This window comes from Agelaius tricolor, unplaced genomic scaffold (genome assembly GCF_023055355.1).
Source record: "Agelaius tricolor isolate 1412-34295 unplaced genomic scaffold, bAgeTri1.0.p SCAF_11, whole genome shotgun sequence".
NCBI lineage: Eukaryota > Metazoa > Chordata > Aves > Passeriformes > Icteridae > Agelaius > Agelaius tricolor.
This window is the reverse complement of record NW_027269271.1, coordinates 12277696-12296306: the sequence shown is the minus strand read 5'-3', so window position 1 is coordinate 12296306 and position 18611 is coordinate 12277696. Positions and strand designations below refer to the sequence as shown.

The window sequence follows — 18611 nt, the reverse complement described above, 5'->3', positions numbered from 1 at the left end:
TAATAAAGTCCCGAGCGCGCCTGCCAGAGCAACACGCCCGTGTCTGTGGCTCTGCGTGCAGGTGATTGTAACCAGGTGGGGATCGACCTCTTCTACCAGGTGACGAGCGACAGGGCATAGTCTTAAGATGCGCCAGGGGAGGTTTACGTTGAACATTAGGAAAAATCTCTTCACAGAAACGGTGATTAGACATTGGAACGGGCTGCCCAGGAAGGTGGTGGAGATACCAACCCTAGAGGTGTTTAAGGAAAAGATTGGACGTGGTACTTAGTGCCATGGTCTGTTTGACATCGTGGTATTCGTTTATAGGCTGGACTTGATAATCTCAGAGGTCTTTTACAACCTAATTAATTCTGTGATTCTGAGGAAAAGTACCTTGTAACGAGGAGGGCAGCAGTCCGGCCGCTCTCCTCCGGCGGCAGCGCTGTACCCATGGCTCTGATCTCCCAGGTGCCGCGGTTGTTACCGCTCCGGCCCTCAGGACAGGGGAAAGGCATTGCCTCCAGCGGGACGCGGTCAGTACCGCGGGGATAATGGAGCTACTCCCGGCCCCCGCCTGAGTGCCGGGCCCGCCGGCTGCTCCTCCCCGCGGCGGAGCCGCCCCGACCAACCCGCGGCGGGCGGGCAGGGAGGCGCCTCCGCTCTGCGCCTGCCCGGCACCGCCGCCCGCCCTTAGCGCTGGTACCGCAGCATCCCGGGCGCGCCGCCGCCGTCAAGCACTCCTAGCTCCGGGCTGCTTCGCCGAGGGCTCGCTGTGTTTAGGGCCCCGCTGGGATCCCATCGGCGCGGCCTCTGCGAGAGACACCGCTCATCGCCAGCCATGGACGGGGACAGGGTGGATATAGACGGCGGGATCATGGAGGGGGTGAGCGCCGGCGGGCCGCGGCTTACCTGGCCCCGGGCAGCGGTACGGGCCGGCCGGGTGTGCGGGAAGCGCCGTAGCGTCTGACGAGCGCCATTTCTCCGTGCAGGGCGGGCAGATCCTGCGGGTGTCCACGGCGCTGAGCTGTCTGCTGGGGCTGCCGCTGCGGGTGCGCCGGATCCGCGCCGGGCGAAGCCAGCCCGGCCTCAGGTGAGACCCTCCCCGGGCGGTCCCGGGGCGCTCAGCCCGTCACTTACGGCGTGTGGGGCCCTCCCGGGCTGGGGCACGGCCACGCAAGGCCTCGGCTGCTCTCGTCTGAAACGTTTGCGTTTCCTTTGCTTTAAAAGAGCCTTTTTGCTAGAAAATCCCGTCTGTGGCTCTCAAGGAGTGAGGGGGAACGCTGCGGCGTGAAGCGCGCTCGGTTCTCTTGCCGGTGCCCTCAGCGCGGGTCCCGCCCGGGCCGCAGGCGGGGCAGGTGAGGGCGCGGCCCGGGGAAATGGTTCCACGGGTGCTGAGCGGAACACGCTTTGAAACGGGGAACACACTGATGTAGTGCCTGAGCAAAACACAGCTTACCGAGCCTACAGTGCTAAGAACAGATAGGGCATATCCTAGTGTTGCTACAGTTAGCGTATTTCCAGTGTTAAGAACAGTTGGTGTATTTCCTATTTAGATTACCCTAACAAATGGAAACAAGCACAAGGCAAGTACATAGCAAACCTGTTAACTCTCTTGTAGCCCTGCAACTGGTTCTGGCTCAGCCAGTATTGCCATCATTATTCCACTGCACTTCTGTCCAAGCATTTATCACATTAGGACAAGTGGCTGCTCTTGCATCTCATCTATCTGTCTTGGGCCCATTCTAGTGGAAAAGATACCAGAATCCTGCATATCCCAGTATGGCCTGAATGCTATTCCTTTGGCTCCTGTGAACTCAGAAGTACTGCAGCAACCAGAGTGAATTTCTGGTCCTTGTCTGATCCAAAATTTGCAGTTGTAGTTTTTTAGTGTGTTTAGTGGTTGTTTTAATGTAACATAAGCACGTGGTCTACTTGTATGTGTCTTTAACTGTGTATTGTCACTCTAAGACCTCAGCATTTGTCTGGATTGGAGATGATTCGAGATTTGTGTGATGGGAAGCTGAATGGTGGAGAAATTGGCTCAACAGAAATAACCTTCACTCCTGGGAAGATCAAAGGTGGAACCCACATAGCAGATACAAAAACAGCAGGGTATGTCTTTGTACACTAGCTTCTGATAACTTTAAAATTATCACAATAGATGGGGTGAGGGAAAAAAGAACATTTATGCTTTGTTAATGAGCCCCAGGATATGTGCTGCCTGAGCCAGATTTATGCGACCAAAGAACTGTAGTATTGGTAGGATATGCTGGAAGTACATGTGAAGTTTAAAAGTATGATTGATATAAAAGCTGAATGCTTGGTTCATGTCATGAAAAAAGCAGCTGCCCGTGTCTTTAAAACTTCAGGTGTAATGTCCTCACACTAGTGTGTTACATACCAGACCAAATGCATTAAATTAGATGAGTATCTCACATCCATGAGGTCTGAAATAATCACCATATAATAAGGTAAATTTTGACATTTTACTTATGCTCATAGTAGCACAGTATGTCATATTGCTCTTTTGGAAATGGGACATATTCCATCCATGTATTACAATGTTACTGCTGCCTAAGCCTTTTCTGCTACCTAAACCCACAGTTTTCATGATCACATCACTATACTAAGGAAGATACATAACTTTATTTCAAATAGAACTATTAAAGATGCAATTAATGTGAAATGAAAACTTTCATATTTAGGCTTGGTAAGGACATGAAGTTTTAAAGTAGTATCTTTTAAGACTAATAAGTTTATAGATAATTTTAAAAATAAAATGCAAAAATAAATGTTCTAGTAAAATATTCCTTGATGTATAATAATTCTATGGAATTGTATGGATTATGAGGGTGTAACATTTGAGTATGTTTTAATTGCTTTTAGGAGTGTGTGCCTACTGATGCAGGTAGCAATGCCCTGTGTGCTGTTTGCTGCTTCCCCATCAGAGCTTCATTTAAAAGGTGGGACTAATGCGGAGATGGCTCCTCAGATAGACTACACAGTCATGGTAGGGAGAAATTCCTTTGCCTTGGTGCATCTTCCCTGAATATGTATGCAATGTGACTGCTGTGCCTCTGTTGCTCTTACTGCAAGTCTATTTGTGATTATGGAATTAGGCATGGAACATAACACTATTAGTGTACTGGCTGTAAAGAGCAACCAGTGTTTCATGGAATTTCCTGAAATGACAAATAGTCTCTTTGGTTTCAATTACTACAGAAAATTTCCCTTAAAATGTTTTTTCTTTTTTCTGGAAGTGCTGCGAATTACTCTTCTTTTTTCCATAAGAAAATCCTTTTACACAAAGTGACATTGAGAATGAAGTATGAGGAATGTCAAATAAGCTATATGGATGAGACTAGCTTTTTTTTTTTTTTTGATAATGCAACTGAAATTTTTGTGTTGAGCTTTTTTTTTTCTTTTAAGATTGTATAACATAGTGGGAAATTATCAATGCAAAATAAATTCACTGTGTTTTATATGGGTTTTTTTCAGGTCTTCAAGCCAATAATCGAAAAGTTCAATTTCACATTTAATTGTGACATAAAGAGGAGGTGAGTTGTGGAGCAGTGCAGCAGAGCTGGGCCTTACTGAACCCATGTGTGAGCAGAGGCACACAAGAGGCTCTCAATCAAACTGAGGAGTGAATTTATAATACATGAACTAATCCACATTAGCTGTCCCTGTGTGTACTGTCACCACATGATGAATGGGATAGGGTTCTTGGCTGTCTTTTCTTTTCATTGCTGAGTCTACAGCTGCTGTGTAATGTTTCCTGTTGGCTCCCCTGAGGGGAGCACATGCTGAACAGGCAGTGTGTTACTGAGCTTTTTCCAAGGAGCAGTTAGGTTGGTGTTAGGAAGTTAATAAGATGTTCATTACAGAGGATTACTGTTAGAGAGCCTAATTCCATTATAAGGGTTTCTAAGGCACACATCAAGAAAATTTGTATGTACAGTAACAGGGAACATAAAAATGTATAGTGAAATGTATGAATAGCCTCCTGGCCCTTTTCTTGGTTTCCTTGTAATCATTGCATTTAATTATGTCCAATTACTGTTTCTAAATAGGGGCTACTATCCTCAAGGAGGTGGTGAAGTTGTAGTCCAGATGTCTCCAGTCAAAGAGCTGAGCCCAATAAACTTAACAGAACGTGGCACAGTGACAAAGATTTATGGAAGGGCATTTGTTGCTGGAGCACTGCCTATCAAAGTAAGTGCTTATCATGGCTCTGGTGGCATCTAACTTTATATAGCTGTATAAAATTGCATGCAATCTGCTCAACATTCCTCTACTTTCCTGTCTTTTGCAGTCTTACACAAGCTAAGCAACCTTATTAAATGGTTGCTTTATAATATTCTGCTTTTCAGGCTGCAGAATATTATATTGGACATACCTAAAATTCATTCATTGCACAGCAGTGTAAAGCTAAAACAGGAAATGAGAGCAGTATCCTCATCCTTCATAGGACTATTTACAAGTCTTTGACATATATTGAGGGATGTCTTGTATCTGATTTATGTATTCTTCATATTCATGTGCATTATTTTTAATCTGAAATTAGGGGCCTTGTTCATAAATTTATGAGCACAGTAATAGGTGGAGGCCAGTCTACAACAAGTTTTTCAACCATTGCTAAGGGTATTAGAACAAGTTAAGGGTAGGTTTAGCCAAAAATAAAAAGAGATAAATTTGCTTCTTTATATCTCCTCTCTTCTATTCTTCCTGTCCTCAGTGCTGGGATCTCCTTGAGGTTCCTTCACACATACAGGCTAGGAATTAATAGAGGAAGGAAGAGAAGCTAAGTTACTTTTTGAAAAGCTATGGACTGCTGGTTTTGGTCTTAAAATCTCCAAACCTGTGAATGCAGCTGTGATTAGATCACAGGAATGGGATAAGCTTCGTATGTCCCCATTTGCTTGCAATGTAAAATTGCTATTTTGTGTATTCTCTCATACAGAGTATATTCTGTACAATTGTGGGGTGGGGTTTTTGCGCTTGTTTTTGGGGTGAGTTATTTTTAGAATCAAAAGTTTTGTGGGAAGACTAAAATAAAATGTTTTTTCTCTATGAATGAAGAAAAGTTCTTGAATTTCTATTGATATTGATTTCTACATATATTATTCTAACTGTCATTTTTGTAGGATCTAATATTTGAATATGGTAGAAAAACTTTCAGAAAAAAATCATGTTCAGTTCTTGCTTATGGGGGTGTATAACAATCCTTTGTTTTTCTAGTTAATAAAGTAGCCCCTTTATACAGGGATTAACTGTAATAGTTGAATTTATGAGGAAAAAACATTGCTATATTACATAATTTAATTACTGGATTTATATCTTGTCTTGTTTGTTAGCTGGCAAAAGACATGTCAGCAGCAGCAGTGAGATGCATCAGAAGAGAAATCAGAGACCTTTACATTAACATTCAGCCTGTCAGAGAACCTGATGATCAAGCTGTTGGGACTGGAAGTGGAATAATGTAAGATGAGTCCAAGCTGTCTATTGTTACCTCTAATCTTGTTGGTTAATTAGCTAGGACCTGATTACATATCTGATAAGTAAACTGTAACATGAGTGATTTTGATTTGAATTATTTTTGGTTTTCTGCTTAGTATTGTTGCAGAGACCTCAACGGGTTGTTTGTTAGCTGGGTCATCACTTGGCAAGAGAGGTAAGAATTCTGTGAATTCTTTGAGACTCAATATACCAGTAACAAATAGGAATCTGAAGTATTACCTGTTTAAAGATCTGATGCTCTGAATGTTTCATTATTAAATACATGCTTTTAGAAATAAAGGACAACAGAAATGAGCAGATTTAAAACACAGTAAATGGAAATTTACAAAAATTACAGAACTGTTAAATTTACCTTGTATCAGAATGGAGAATCACTGGAAATATTTCTGAACTTTAGGAGCATAGATTTTAACATTTGAAGTTTTTGCTCAAGAGTGAATCTAGATTAAAATTAATGGAAGTGATCTTGGTTTTAAATTATTTGAATCAAATGTTTTTATGACTAAATGACACTACTTTTTTCCACTGCTTAGGAAATATAAACTATATATGAGCATAAGATGGGAAGGTTTGTTTTTTTTTAAAGCAGACACTTGAGGCAAGAGCATTAGGTTTAAAGAAAATAAGATCTAAAAAGTTGACAATTTCTTGGGTTGTTTTCTGGGTGGTTTTTTTTTTTGTATTTTTAAAACTTTAAATAGTAATTTTCAGCTTTCTGATTTCTCTCTTAGGAAAGAATGCTGACAAAGTTGGCATTGAAGCAGCAGAGATGCTGCTTCAGAATCTGAAACATGGGGGAACTGTGGATGATTCTCTGCAAGACCAAGTAAGGTTCCTACATGTGTTTATATGAAGTTGAAGTAGCAAGAACATGCATGCAAATGAACAAGATGTAAGCAGTCTCAGAGATGTGTAGTCACAACATCACTAGGATTAGCAAATTACATACAGTTTTTAGGAATCACAAATGCTTTTAGCATTGTACCAACACCCTTAAATTTTGCCTTTCTGTAACCCTCAGTAAGTATGGAACAAAGAGGCAGGAATTTGCTTCAGTTTAGCATTCCATGTGGTGCAGTGATAATAGCTCCCTCCTTTCATATATAGAATGATACTAAGGGAAGGAACTAGGGAATATCTAGGACATGCTCCCAGTTATCTTGCTCCCCTGATTTAATTTGAGAATGAAGGCCCTCCACTGCCTCATCTCAGCCTGATAAGAATCTTGGGCTGGTTTAGCTAGGATGATGCTAGCTCTTAGCTGTAAACACCTGGACACACTACATATTATGTAGTATAGTAAGTATTTGGGTCTTGGACTCAGCCTACTTTTTTCAAAGCATGCAAAGTACCATAGATGGGAACAAGCCACAGCCAGAGTCACTGTGTATGGGAACTGCACAGAGTTGCAGTGTTCTTGTCATGGTGATGGTTTTAAGTCAAATCAAAGGGTTTTGGATGTCTGTCTGGTGAATATGTGTTCAGGAAGTGTTAGAATTAAAGTATCTTTTCTTGAGGTTCTCTCCCTGTAGGTAAACTACTAATCTGGAGTCTGACATGACTGTGGAGAATTTTGGGACAATACAGTGGGGGAGAGCAAAGTTAAATGTAGTAACAGGAATTCAATAACAGGAATTTAGGGGCAAACTCCACTGTGGAAAAGTAGCCCTTCTGTAATAGGCATTACAGTAGCAATCTCCAAACTTCTGGAGCCATGGATCACTCTTCAAACTCAGCTTCATTAACTTTTATGAAACTTGGAAGACAACATTTTTATATTTACAGACATTTTGCATGTTCTGGTTGGGTTTTTTTTAATCAATAAATTCCTAGAATCTGAAGAATGTCTTAATAATGAACTTTCCCTCCCTTTCAGCTGATCATTTTTATGGCATTGGCAAAGGGAGTATCTAGAGTGAAAAGTGGACCAATTACACTGCATACTCAAACAGCTATACACTTTGCAGAGCAGCTAACAAAGGTGAGTCCAAACATTCAGGAAGTTTTACCTTTCAGTTTTCTTCCAGTAACTTGGCCATGTCCAGTTCATCAGGCAGAAGCATTGATAAAACAATTGCTATAGTATTTACCTGGGAGTTTTCCTGTAGAAAGTGAGCCTACTCTAGAGTTAAAGGCTTTTAGAATGGTTAGATACTTTTACCACATTTATTTAAATGGTTTTTTGAATTAAATCTGTCAAAGCTGTAATATACATAAACATGTGGCAGTACAGTTATTGGACATCAGCTACTCAATATTTAAACCACTGCATGTGATAACTTAATTAGTGATGTATTTCTAATCCTCCTCTAGGCCAAATTTACTGTGACAAAGTCAGAAGAGGAAGACCCTGGTAATGATACCTACATCATTGAGTGCCAAGGAATGGGGATGATAAACTCAAACTTAAAGTGTTAAAAAAAAAAAAGGCAGCAAGCTGCCAAAAGCAACACTCAACATACCTCAGAGATGTATTGCACTACACTTCATTGGATGTATGATCTGCCTGAAGAGGAGGAGCCTTCTGTCATATCTGAGTGATTTAACTTGAAGGCTGATGTCAAGTTTTTCCTTGATATGATGAAAATCTGTCATGTGAAAATGAAAACTTTACTTTGTTTTTTTTTTTACTATTAGCAGCAAAATAAGTAGCAACAGGACAGCAAATAGCATATACTGTATGTATGCAAGAGCTTCAGCTGGAGGCTTTGACCTTTACCTGAGTAGAAAATAACTATTTTAGTTCAATATTTCTTTCACTTTTAAGTTCTGTTCTCTGGAAACTTTTATGTTATGAGGTACATGGAATGAAATGCACCTTTAAATCTGTATTGCTGTTCTTCCTTAATCATTTGCTAAATAATAAAGCAGTATCACCCTATAATAGGCTGGTAGTTATGTTTGCTGGTGTCTCAGCAAATTGTGCTTGGGAAAGGTGGGTAGAAAATAACTTTTCAGCAGCATAGTTTCTTTTTCTCACTGCAGAAAGAAGACTTGATGCATAAAACAATCTTTTAAATCTTCTTTTTTCATCTCTTTTATGATAGATGCTCAGGCAAGCTAAATCAATGTACCACATTACAGCCCAGACACCAAGTATTGACTCCATGATATGATTTTATTTTCTAGCTACAGCTGTCCTTGTCACTTAGCATACTAACTGAGGCTGCATTTTCACTGAGGTGGTGTTCTTTTTGAAGGGAGTCCTTAATTTCAGCTGAGATTAGGGTGCTGTTGAACACATATATAGACATAGTACTTCTGTGTGTGGACATGGAGCACTGTAAATACACACAATTTGTGTAGGCAGATAAAATCCAGGTGTGTTATCCCCTATCTGGGCATTAAGTAAAGAAGAGCTTCTACCAGGCTGGTGTTGATCATGCTACAAAAACTTTCTCTGAAGTAGAAGGAAGGTGAAAGGAGAAATTGGGCACAATAGGTTTTGCATATGAAGACTCCAATCACGGAGTTGGAATCACTTAACCAAAACTGTATAAATGCACTCTGGAAGCTTGAACTGATGTTCAAGTTTCCCAGCCCATCCTGCAGCCGTTGTTCTAAGATTTTTTTCCTCAGTTGTGACTATTGAATCTAACTGCTGAAGATGCAACTTGAGGTATTGTTTGCTGTACTAATTAAGATAATTACTTACTTAATGCATTATTGTACATTTCTAATACCAGGAAAAACCTTTGCTAACATCCAAAAAAGTTCACCAACTCTCTACTTAACAGTATCTTTCTTCTTAGGGTTTTTCCCATAGTGCAAAGGAATGCTATTAATTTCCAACTAATTATTTTTCTCTAGTACTGGGAGTAGTCTGAAGGGGGCAATAGTCACTTGCTGAAGTAGTTTTGGGACACAGACTCGACATCCTTTGAAGAGCACCTCTCTGAGTTACTCAGCCATGCTGCTAATGATTATCTGTGTTCCCTTTTTTGAAGAATTCTGAATGTATTTAAAAAAAAATTTGAAAGAAAATCCCAAAGAAGTTGCTGTCTGTGCTTAAAAAAACAAGCTCTTAAAACCACTTTTGAATGGATCTTTACCCATTTTCAGTATTCAAAATATTAATATACTTAACTTGGGTTTTGAATGTACAGACTTTGTTACCAATGAAAGTTTTAAAAAATATTTTTTAAAAATCATTAAATAAACCAAAATTCAGTTGAACAAAAAAATCCCATTGAAAAATGGAAGTGCAATTTTGGTTTTCCAGACATAGAAAAACATGTAAATGCTCAGGCAGCACATTTAACAAAGATTAACAGACCCAGGTTACCAGTGATACTTTGAGAGGATACCTAGAACAGAGGCTAGACAGAGCTAAAGGAATAAAGTCAGTGTTTTTTAAAAAGGCCTGCAAAGGATACACCTCGGGCAGTACAAGAGCCTGGCTGTGGCTCCACCCAAGATGGACTCTGGGTCACGAGTTTTTACACTTTTCTAAGTTTTGGTTCATTTACATATTGGGTTAATTGTCCAATTACAGCTCCAGGTTATGAAGTCCCACCCTCCCAGACTGCTTTCCTCAATTCACCATGGTTTGCTCTTTTTGGGCCTGAAGCTCCAACGCTGTCCTTGGCTGTCAGGCTGGAGCAGGATTGTTTTGTCTAACTGAACTGTGAAGAGAACTTGCTGACACTTTATATGAAGTTTAGAGCTATATACTAATGCAGTACAGAATCTGGAGAATATGAAAGCTAAAGATGAAAGTGTGTTCCACAGAGCAGCTGTCATTCCTAACTGGCAGCCCTTGCTCCTTGTGCCCCAACCTTGGGGCTAGCCGTGGGCAGGGGAGAGGCTGCAGAGCTGCCCCTTCCTTGCCTTGTCATTGTGAGGGCTGTCCCCTAATGCCATCCCTGCTGGGCTTCCTGCTCTGGAGGGAGCTGGAGCTGATTTGACAAGGATTTACATGCAACCTTTTTCTCCTTGGAAAAGCTTTAGATGGGAGTCATCCACAACAGATTTTACTCCTCAATGGGATTAAATTCCCCAAATAATTGTTACCCCCTGCTACACACACATACAGAATTCTGTTACCCAGGCCCAATTCACATCCTGTCACTTCATGGTAACCTCTTACCAGGAAATGTTTATTGTAATTCCTCTTCTATTTCTACATATAATAATTACTCTTCATTACATATATACTTGAACAAATTTTAACTGATGATAAAAACCATAAAATGAATTTGGGATTACTGCTATCATTCATATTCTACCAGGTTCCTACCTTCCCTTTTCAATGGGCTTCTGCACCATAAAACTTAAATCCTCCAGGCTTACATTTACTTTCAATTCACTTGATTTTAAATCTACAAGTCAAAACACAAGCTGCAGACCTTGTTACTTCACACTCCTACATTACACATGCTGTATGTATTTGAGCTTAAATTTTACAGCATAAATAATTCTTTAAATTAATGCAGTGTGTGCAAATTAGTTGTTGGTAGTTAGCGGTGTAACTTTTTTCTTTTTTTTTAAACACCCTGTCCTCTCTGAATATTAACTGATATTTACAGGGCATTACTGGAAGCTTTTTAACTTTCATTTTTATCCATTTGCAATCACAAATCTTTTAACTATAAGGTTGGATTAAGTCACTGGTGAGAATATATTAACCTTTTGTTCAGGAAGAGATGAGACATTGCTTGCACCTGCTCCACAAATATGCACTGGGTTTTCTTATGTTAATCAGGCACATTTGAATCTTATATAAAAACTTCAGTGTGGGTGTACAGATACAACTAAGATGCTTACATTTAGTACTGCTCAAACAAGTAGTGGCAATGACTCAGAAGTTCTATGTAGCAAGGAAATGGGATAAATCCTCTCCAACTGTGTGTCTCTGGTGCACTTGCATGAAAGAGAATTGTGTTTGGATGAATGCAGTGATCAGAGGCACTGCACTCAGGTATGTGGGGACTGGAGTTGCAAGACAAATAAAATGGGCATTATATGCAGTCAGTTACAAAACTTTCTCCAGGAAATACTGCACTCTGGTTCTGTCTGAACTCTGTTCCTCTCAAAAAGGATATTTTTGAACCTTTTCTCCTTTCATGCCCCTAGATTGTCTGGTGACTGTTCCTCTTCTGAGCTCGGGTGTTTTGTTCTGGTCACTGAAATGTTAGTTACACATTCACTATTTTCTAGCCCATGCTGGGACCATGGCATCCAGTTTTGGGCCCCTCCATCCAAGGAGAACACCAGTGGTGAAGCTGGTCTGGGGCTGGAGCTCTGTGAGGAGGGGCTGAGGAAGGGGACTCGCTCAGCCTGGGGAGGGAATGGGCTCAGAGCTACCAGCAAATGGCCAGTGCCTGCACAGGGTGAGGGAGGAGATGGAGTCAGGCCCATGGAGCATGGCAGAGGGTAAGACCAGAAATGAGAGATGCTCAGGCTGGCCAGAGCCCTGACTGAGCCAGCTTGAGCTCAGGGCTCACCCTGCACTGTGCAGCAGTTTTGACCAGAGCCCACCTGTGATCCCTTCCCACCTCATCCTATGATCCTGAAATCCCTGTCCAGCAAGTAATGGTTATCCAAACATAGCATGGAAGAATTCTCTAAAATATTCCAGCACAGGTTATCTAGAAGTGACAATGCTGTAATCAACCAGAGGTTAAATAAAACGCTACTCTAAACAAAGGTGCATATAGGGAAAAAATCGTCAACACAAATTCTTTAGAATGGGAACAATGAAGAAACTTTAGAATTAGAGCTACATTTTTAATTCAAAAGAAGTGACTGCAAACACAGACATCAAATCTGTTGGTGATTGGAGAGAATAGGAAGTAAATATCAATATCTAATAATCAAGTAAAATAGGTCAGCTGAAAAGTGCTTCCCTAATATTTGACTGCAGAAAGGTCAGTAAAGGCAGGTAAAACAAGTGAGAACACAGTCCTATGTAAACTTGGGCAGAACCAGATTTTTTCTTTTAATCCCAGATTTTCTATTGCCTTGAAGACCAAAGTTCAAGGCTTAGGAAGCCTACTGATAAGTGCACTTAAAAGCTAAAAGCCCTTGTGGAGTGTGCATATGGAGAACGTCCTAGTGCAAGCTGTGTGACTTTGAATTTTTGTCCCACCCAACTCTCTCTCCTCTGCCCAGGAGGCTTTCTGTGCAATGCTTTCCAAATCCAGAGTATTTGGGATCCCATAATGATAGGAAATCTGCTACACAAGGAACTCTTATTTGAAAATCACACTTTCAAATAATAACTGAATCTTTTTCTTCACATAAAACTTTTTCTAGGATTAAATTTTAGACATTTTATGTCACACCATACCATTACAAGAACAAATATTAGTTCAGAAAACATCTAATGTTATTTTTCTTTCTCTCCTTCCAGAGATATTTTTCTAGCTACTGTAGACTTTCATTATCAGATAAATGATTCCTATATAAAAAGACAATTTGTGACAGAGTTTAATGATTTTTTTCCATATGGAAACCACTCTATAAACAGAATTTTACATGCATTGCACTTTTCTAGTTTATAAAACGCCAACTGACTTGAAGTTTATCCAACTCTTGTAATCCAGAAGTGCTCTAGTAGATCATATGCTTTCTCAGCTATTAATGTTTGTAGCATCAGAACAAAGTCAGGCTTCTGTTACTTCTTTCTTATATTGGTATAGCATTCCATTAAAAATTATGAATAAAGCATTCACTTTTTAACAGAATGGGTCTTACAGAAAATGTCTGTGCAGACTAAGACAAATTCCAGTATACTGTATTTTAGAAACAGCAGTCACGGCTTCTTTGTAATATAATAGCAAACATTTGCTTTTAAATGATGAAACTATGCCTGGGAATTTACATTTTTTAAACTGAAGATGGAACTTGGGCTATAGACATAAATTAAAATGGTTAATAGATTATATCATTTGGAAAGAAAGGAAGGGAGAGTAAGTAACTATGATTTTGAATTCTGCTTTGCTGAAATGGCTTGCTAAGAAATATTTTACAGCAAACGTTTTATGCTCACTCAATATATCTTTCAGCCATGAAAATTTACCAATTATATTGCATTTTACAAAAGTTAGTCCTTTCTTCCCCTGCTCCTTTTCTCAAGTTTCCTTAGATTTTTCTTCTCTCCCTGATCAAAGATAAGTTAAAAGTTAGGTTCTCTATCAGCACCTCTCTATTCTAAGCTGCAAGCACAAAGAAAGAGTCTCAATTCACAGAATATCCAAGTAAGTCAAAGTTGTTGTTCTGAAGTAGCACTGGGAAGCACTGACCCTGACTGAACAGGGAGTATCAACAAGTGCTGACATCTTAGATAGCTACAGAGGACTCGTCATCAGAAATGAGGATAAGCACATGGCCCCCTTATGTTAAAGAGATTTGGTGGTGTTGTATAAATATCTCTTATCAGAACAGGATTGCTAGCATTCTCTGCTATGTGGGAAGAGTTCATTTTCATAATCAAATAATCAGATGTAAAACTATAAAGAAAGATTCTGTAAACTAAGCTGTACTGTTTGAACTCAAAATAGGACTTAAAAATTAATTACATTTCGTAAAGACTGGCAAATCTTGGGCCTTCTATCTATTGAAACCTTTCATCTTTTTATCCCCACATATTCCCCACATCATAGCTCTGGGCTTTGAACTTCAGCTCCTCAGTTTTACCAGTGATCTTGCTACACGCTGTTGAGTTCTCAGCTGAAACATTATTAATATTACCTTTGCTGGGGTTGTTTTCCTCTTTCCATTGCATAATATAGAAGTCTCTGCTCTCAAAAGCATTTGAAAATACTTCTTAATTCTGGTTTGTTTTCTTTATCTCTTTTTCAGTTCAAAAATGGAATTATTTCATAAAACAACTACCAAAAATCCATCTAAGCTGCTCATTTTGTTGAAGGGAAAGGAAAATATCTATGCAGTCATCTCATGGAAACATTTCAATGTAGTGATTTCTTTCACCTTATTAAGTACAACTGGAAAAATATTTTCAAACTTGATGGACTTCTGGAGGAAAACAGTTAACTGGTTTGGAAATTTATTTCTTTCAATAGGACTGAGCCTGCTGCCAGGTAAAGTTGAGAATATTTACATACCTGTATGAAGTCTTGATTCCAGAAGTGGCTCTTCGTATTCCCACTGAAGTTTACAATTGTTGCAGTGTGCTCAGCTCCGCTGAAATTGAGGATATATTTAAATTTTCTTGTCTTTTTTTTTTATCAGTTGTAAAACCTGCATAGATAAAGACAGCTTTAATTAGTAAAAATGAAATAGACTATTTAGAGTGGGTTAGATAGTACAAATGCCATACACTAAACTAAAATACTTTCTATATTAACCCTTAGTACTTGCAGTGAGAAATTAATGTAATAGAATCAGTGATAGCTACCTTCACAGAGGAAAAGGTCAATGTGATGGTGAACTAACTTCCTTTTAACATAGCTTGGCCAGTCAGCAAAAAAAAGTTTTTAAACTCTGCTTTTAGATAGATTTGTTTGCTTCCGTCTCATAGGATGGTGACCTCCAGGACAAGATTTATGTCCTCTGACTGCAAGCCAGATTCCTGTATCCTGTTTATTATTTAATATGTGCTCTGTAAAATAAGCACAATTCAAATGCTTTGCTATTCAGTCAAGAGTCAAGCCCAAGCCCATATTTAGACAGAAAGTGGGTGTTTTATCCAATGATTATTTAATGATCCTGAAACAGAACCAATGGCACTTTCTCCCATATGAACACTGCAGTCATCCTGGTTATCCTGCACGAGAAAAGGAGAGGCTCTGTCCTACAGCAAAATGGACAGCAGTGATTGTTGCAGTTTGGAGGGAAAGGCAGTTAAATCCATTCTGGCAGAGGAAGAAGTTAACACATGAGTATTTTACTTTCTGAGAGATGCTTTAATGCACATATTGTGAAAGAAGGAAACCCTACCACCTCTTGTTCTGTCTGTTAATTGACTGCTATGGCGTTCTGCTCAAAAGGCTGCTGGTCCCCCACAGTGCAAGATCACAAATGAAAGGAATGACATTCCTGCAGGGTGGACCAAGGTTTGAGCTTGCCCATATAACACTTAGCATCCACCATGGGTTTGGATGGTTCCCTGCTCCACAACTCATGGGCTGCACAGTGAGTCTGGGAGCACAAACCAAGGCTCCCACTGTCCAGGAATTTGTTTTAGAGCCAGCCACCACAATCTAACATTTTCTACCTAAAGCTTCTTCTCCCACTTGTGAGTGTATGAAATTCAAGTTTCCAGTAAATCAATCATAAGCAAGCTATTTCCAAGATCCACTACTTCCCTAGATGTGTAGTATGGGTAAGAGAAATAAGGACAAAATTCAGCAGAGGAAAACAAGAAAACCTCAGCAAAAAGTGCATAAGTTTCCATAGGATCTCATGACATATTACAAAATTTTTGACACCTAGCAGGTTTAAATTACCCTATTTATCTAAGCTTTTCTTTCATTCATCTGTTGTAGCATGCGAGCCTGTGAAGAAGTGAGCAATGCCCATTTCCTGCACTGCAGGCTATCAGTGTCTCCATCTTGCAGACTCAGTTGCAGCTGAGCCAAGTACTTATGACAAATAGAATCACATTTTTTTTAATTGTCCTTTTTGCTTCTTCTTTTTTTTAAATTTCCCTTTCTGCTTCTATTTTTATTTTCCATGTTCTGCTTTCAAGTTCATTTCTTTCCTGTTTTATGTGCATTTCTCACCTTCTATCCAGCTTTCCAGTTCCCTCATTTCCCTTTTCCCCCTTCCTCTCACATTCACATCTACTTAAAGAAGCATTACAATATTAAAATATTGTTAAACTACAGAATTAGAATCACAGTCTGGCTCCAGCTAACCTTGGTCTTTGTGAAACCACTTTACTTCCTGAGAACCTTTGCACCACAATTGGAGGTGCAAAAAACATTCAAGGACATGTCTGTGGAAGCCCCTCCTACAGTGTAAATGAGCAGAGGCTCAGTTCCCGTAAAGGCAGCTCCAGCCTCTGCCTGCAGAGACAGCTGCAGAAATGGCAGTTCATGACATCTTACGAAATAGAAGGAATGCTGGATTATGGGGTTCACGTTTTTTCAGCATAAATAGAAGAGAGACACATCCTCCTACAGAGCTGGGTTGGGGTTTTCTGCATCCGACAATTTGTTATTTAAACCACATGAAACCGAGGCAAATTAAGCTCGTGCATATAGTGCTGTAGCTGAGCCTATGTTTATGGTCAAGTTCCTGGAACCAGCTGCACCCACAGAGCCTAGAGGGATAGACTTTCATGGGAACCAGGCTATCCCCATGGCTGAGTCACTCCTCCTGGCAAGTTCTTGGCTCACCCAGCTTAGACAAAGTGAGATTTAATGTGTAGGCAGCATGAATTATCTGGGAGTTCTGGCTCAAGGAAGCTAAAAAGTAAAGTCAGTCAAATACCATTCTAGCAAAAATGGATCCCCGTTGTATACATGGACATTTTTGAGGGCTTGCAATTACCTTTCAATCCTTAGCAAAATAAATTACTGGCCCATAGACAACAGACATTTTTCAAAGAAGGGTGCTTATCTTTTAGTACTCCTTGTTTAAGTGGCAGAATATTCTTCAGAGTATGACTAAGACTGCATCTAAACTGCTGGGAAGCTGGGATGGAAATTTCACAAAATTACTTGCATGAGATTCCTGAGGTTTCCCAACTTCATCCAGGAAAAGAACAAGACTGATTTTTCTCACATAAATGCAAGACTGACCTTCAGTTAAACCAAGATACACAACAGCCACAAAAAGCCCAGAAATAAGAGATTAAAGAAAATGTGTTCAAATTTCAGAATAGTCTCTTTCCCAGCATTTTATTTCTATCTGTGCTTTATCTAGCCTTCACTAAAATCAATGCCATATGAGGAAGAGCACTCTTCTTCCTCAGCAGAAGTAATAAACAGAGCAAAACCTACTCTGGCACAGCTTTACAACTGCATGCAGATAGAGACATTATTTCCCCCTTTAATCTTAGAAGCAAATAGTAGTAGTGTTTGTGGTGGTGACAAACTCCCAGATTTAGGTCAGGGGATGAAACAGCTGCAAGGATGGCTGGTAGATCACACTGTAGTTATGCTCCTCTAAAAAGGCACTGCTGCTGGTTGCCATGAATGTTACACATATATATATATACATATATATATATATATATATGTTACACATATATGTGTGTAAAGCAGCTGACTCTAGGCTATCATGGAAAGTTATTTCCTAAGCAATTTCTTTATGACAAGAGAGTAGGAATACAAACAGCAACTATTTTGACATAAAGTTTTGGGGGTTTTGGCATTTTTTCTTGTTGAGCAAGAGAGTGATAATACAAGACAAAAGGAACAAAATGTGCTCTTAACCAACTTGCTGTTTCAAAACAATGCTGGGAAGATGCTGACATACCAATATGTATCACTTGTACAGCAGAACTGCTGAGAGCAACTCAGAGCACCCATTCACCTACAGCACTGTATGTGCTCCCTGGGTTCCTTAGCAAGAGGTCCTGGTTCCAGACTGCAGCTTTCCCCAGGGGCAGTGGACACTGAACCCCCATGATGGATGGTTCACAAGCCCTGGGTTCGTGCTGGTGTCCTCTTGTTTCACCCAGCTGGGCTCTTGGTTAATAGAGTTAATGAGGTGGAAGCCACTGAAGAGGTGTTACACCAAAAACACAGGGAAGCACTGGAGTTCATGGCATGTGACTGAAATGGTCACACAACTTCAATCCAGAGCAGATGCACAAGTGAGAATTTTCAAACAGGAAAGGAGCAGAAGAGGTGCTTTCTGTAACTAATACTGAACAAGAAGTGAAAATTTCTCTTTTACTCAATGCTTATTTATTAAAACCAGAATATTTTACCTTGCCTTACAGCAAAGCTTCTTAGAACTTTCCATGATGAGCAAATCTATGTTTTCATGGGCTTTTGATGATATTGGTGATTTATGGATGATTGATCCTAAATTGCCATTTGCAACAAGCTGGAAAAGGATATGGCTGCAAAGCACTGCAGGGCAGTTGTAGGAGAGATATAATCCATCATAATATCTTCCTTTGTAGGGGCTAAATTCTGTATCCTGTGTGATCTGATGGTCTCATTAACCTTTAGTACCGGTCTTTGCAC

General features: G+C 39.9%; 1 protein-coding gene across 1 annotated transcript; it reads left to right on the top strand.

The window, feature by feature from the left end:
• The first annotated feature begins 644 nt into the window (after positions 1 to 644).
• RTCA (RNA 3'-terminal phosphate cyclase) lies at positions 645 to 8386 on the top strand. Its single transcript, XM_071436164.1, has 11 exons — positions 645 to 865; positions 972 to 1072; positions 1951 to 2094; positions 2869 to 2992; positions 3481 to 3539; positions 4056 to 4197; positions 5340 to 5464; positions 5598 to 5656; positions 6234 to 6328; positions 7379 to 7483; positions 7816 to 8386. Exons 1-11 carry the CDS (start codon positions 821 to 823, stop codon positions 7918 to 7920), a joined length of 1104 nt encoding a protein of 367 aa, XP_071292265.1. The 5' UTR covers positions 645 to 820; the 3' UTR covers positions 7921 to 8386.
• Positions 8387 to 18611: the final 10225 nt, after the last annotated feature.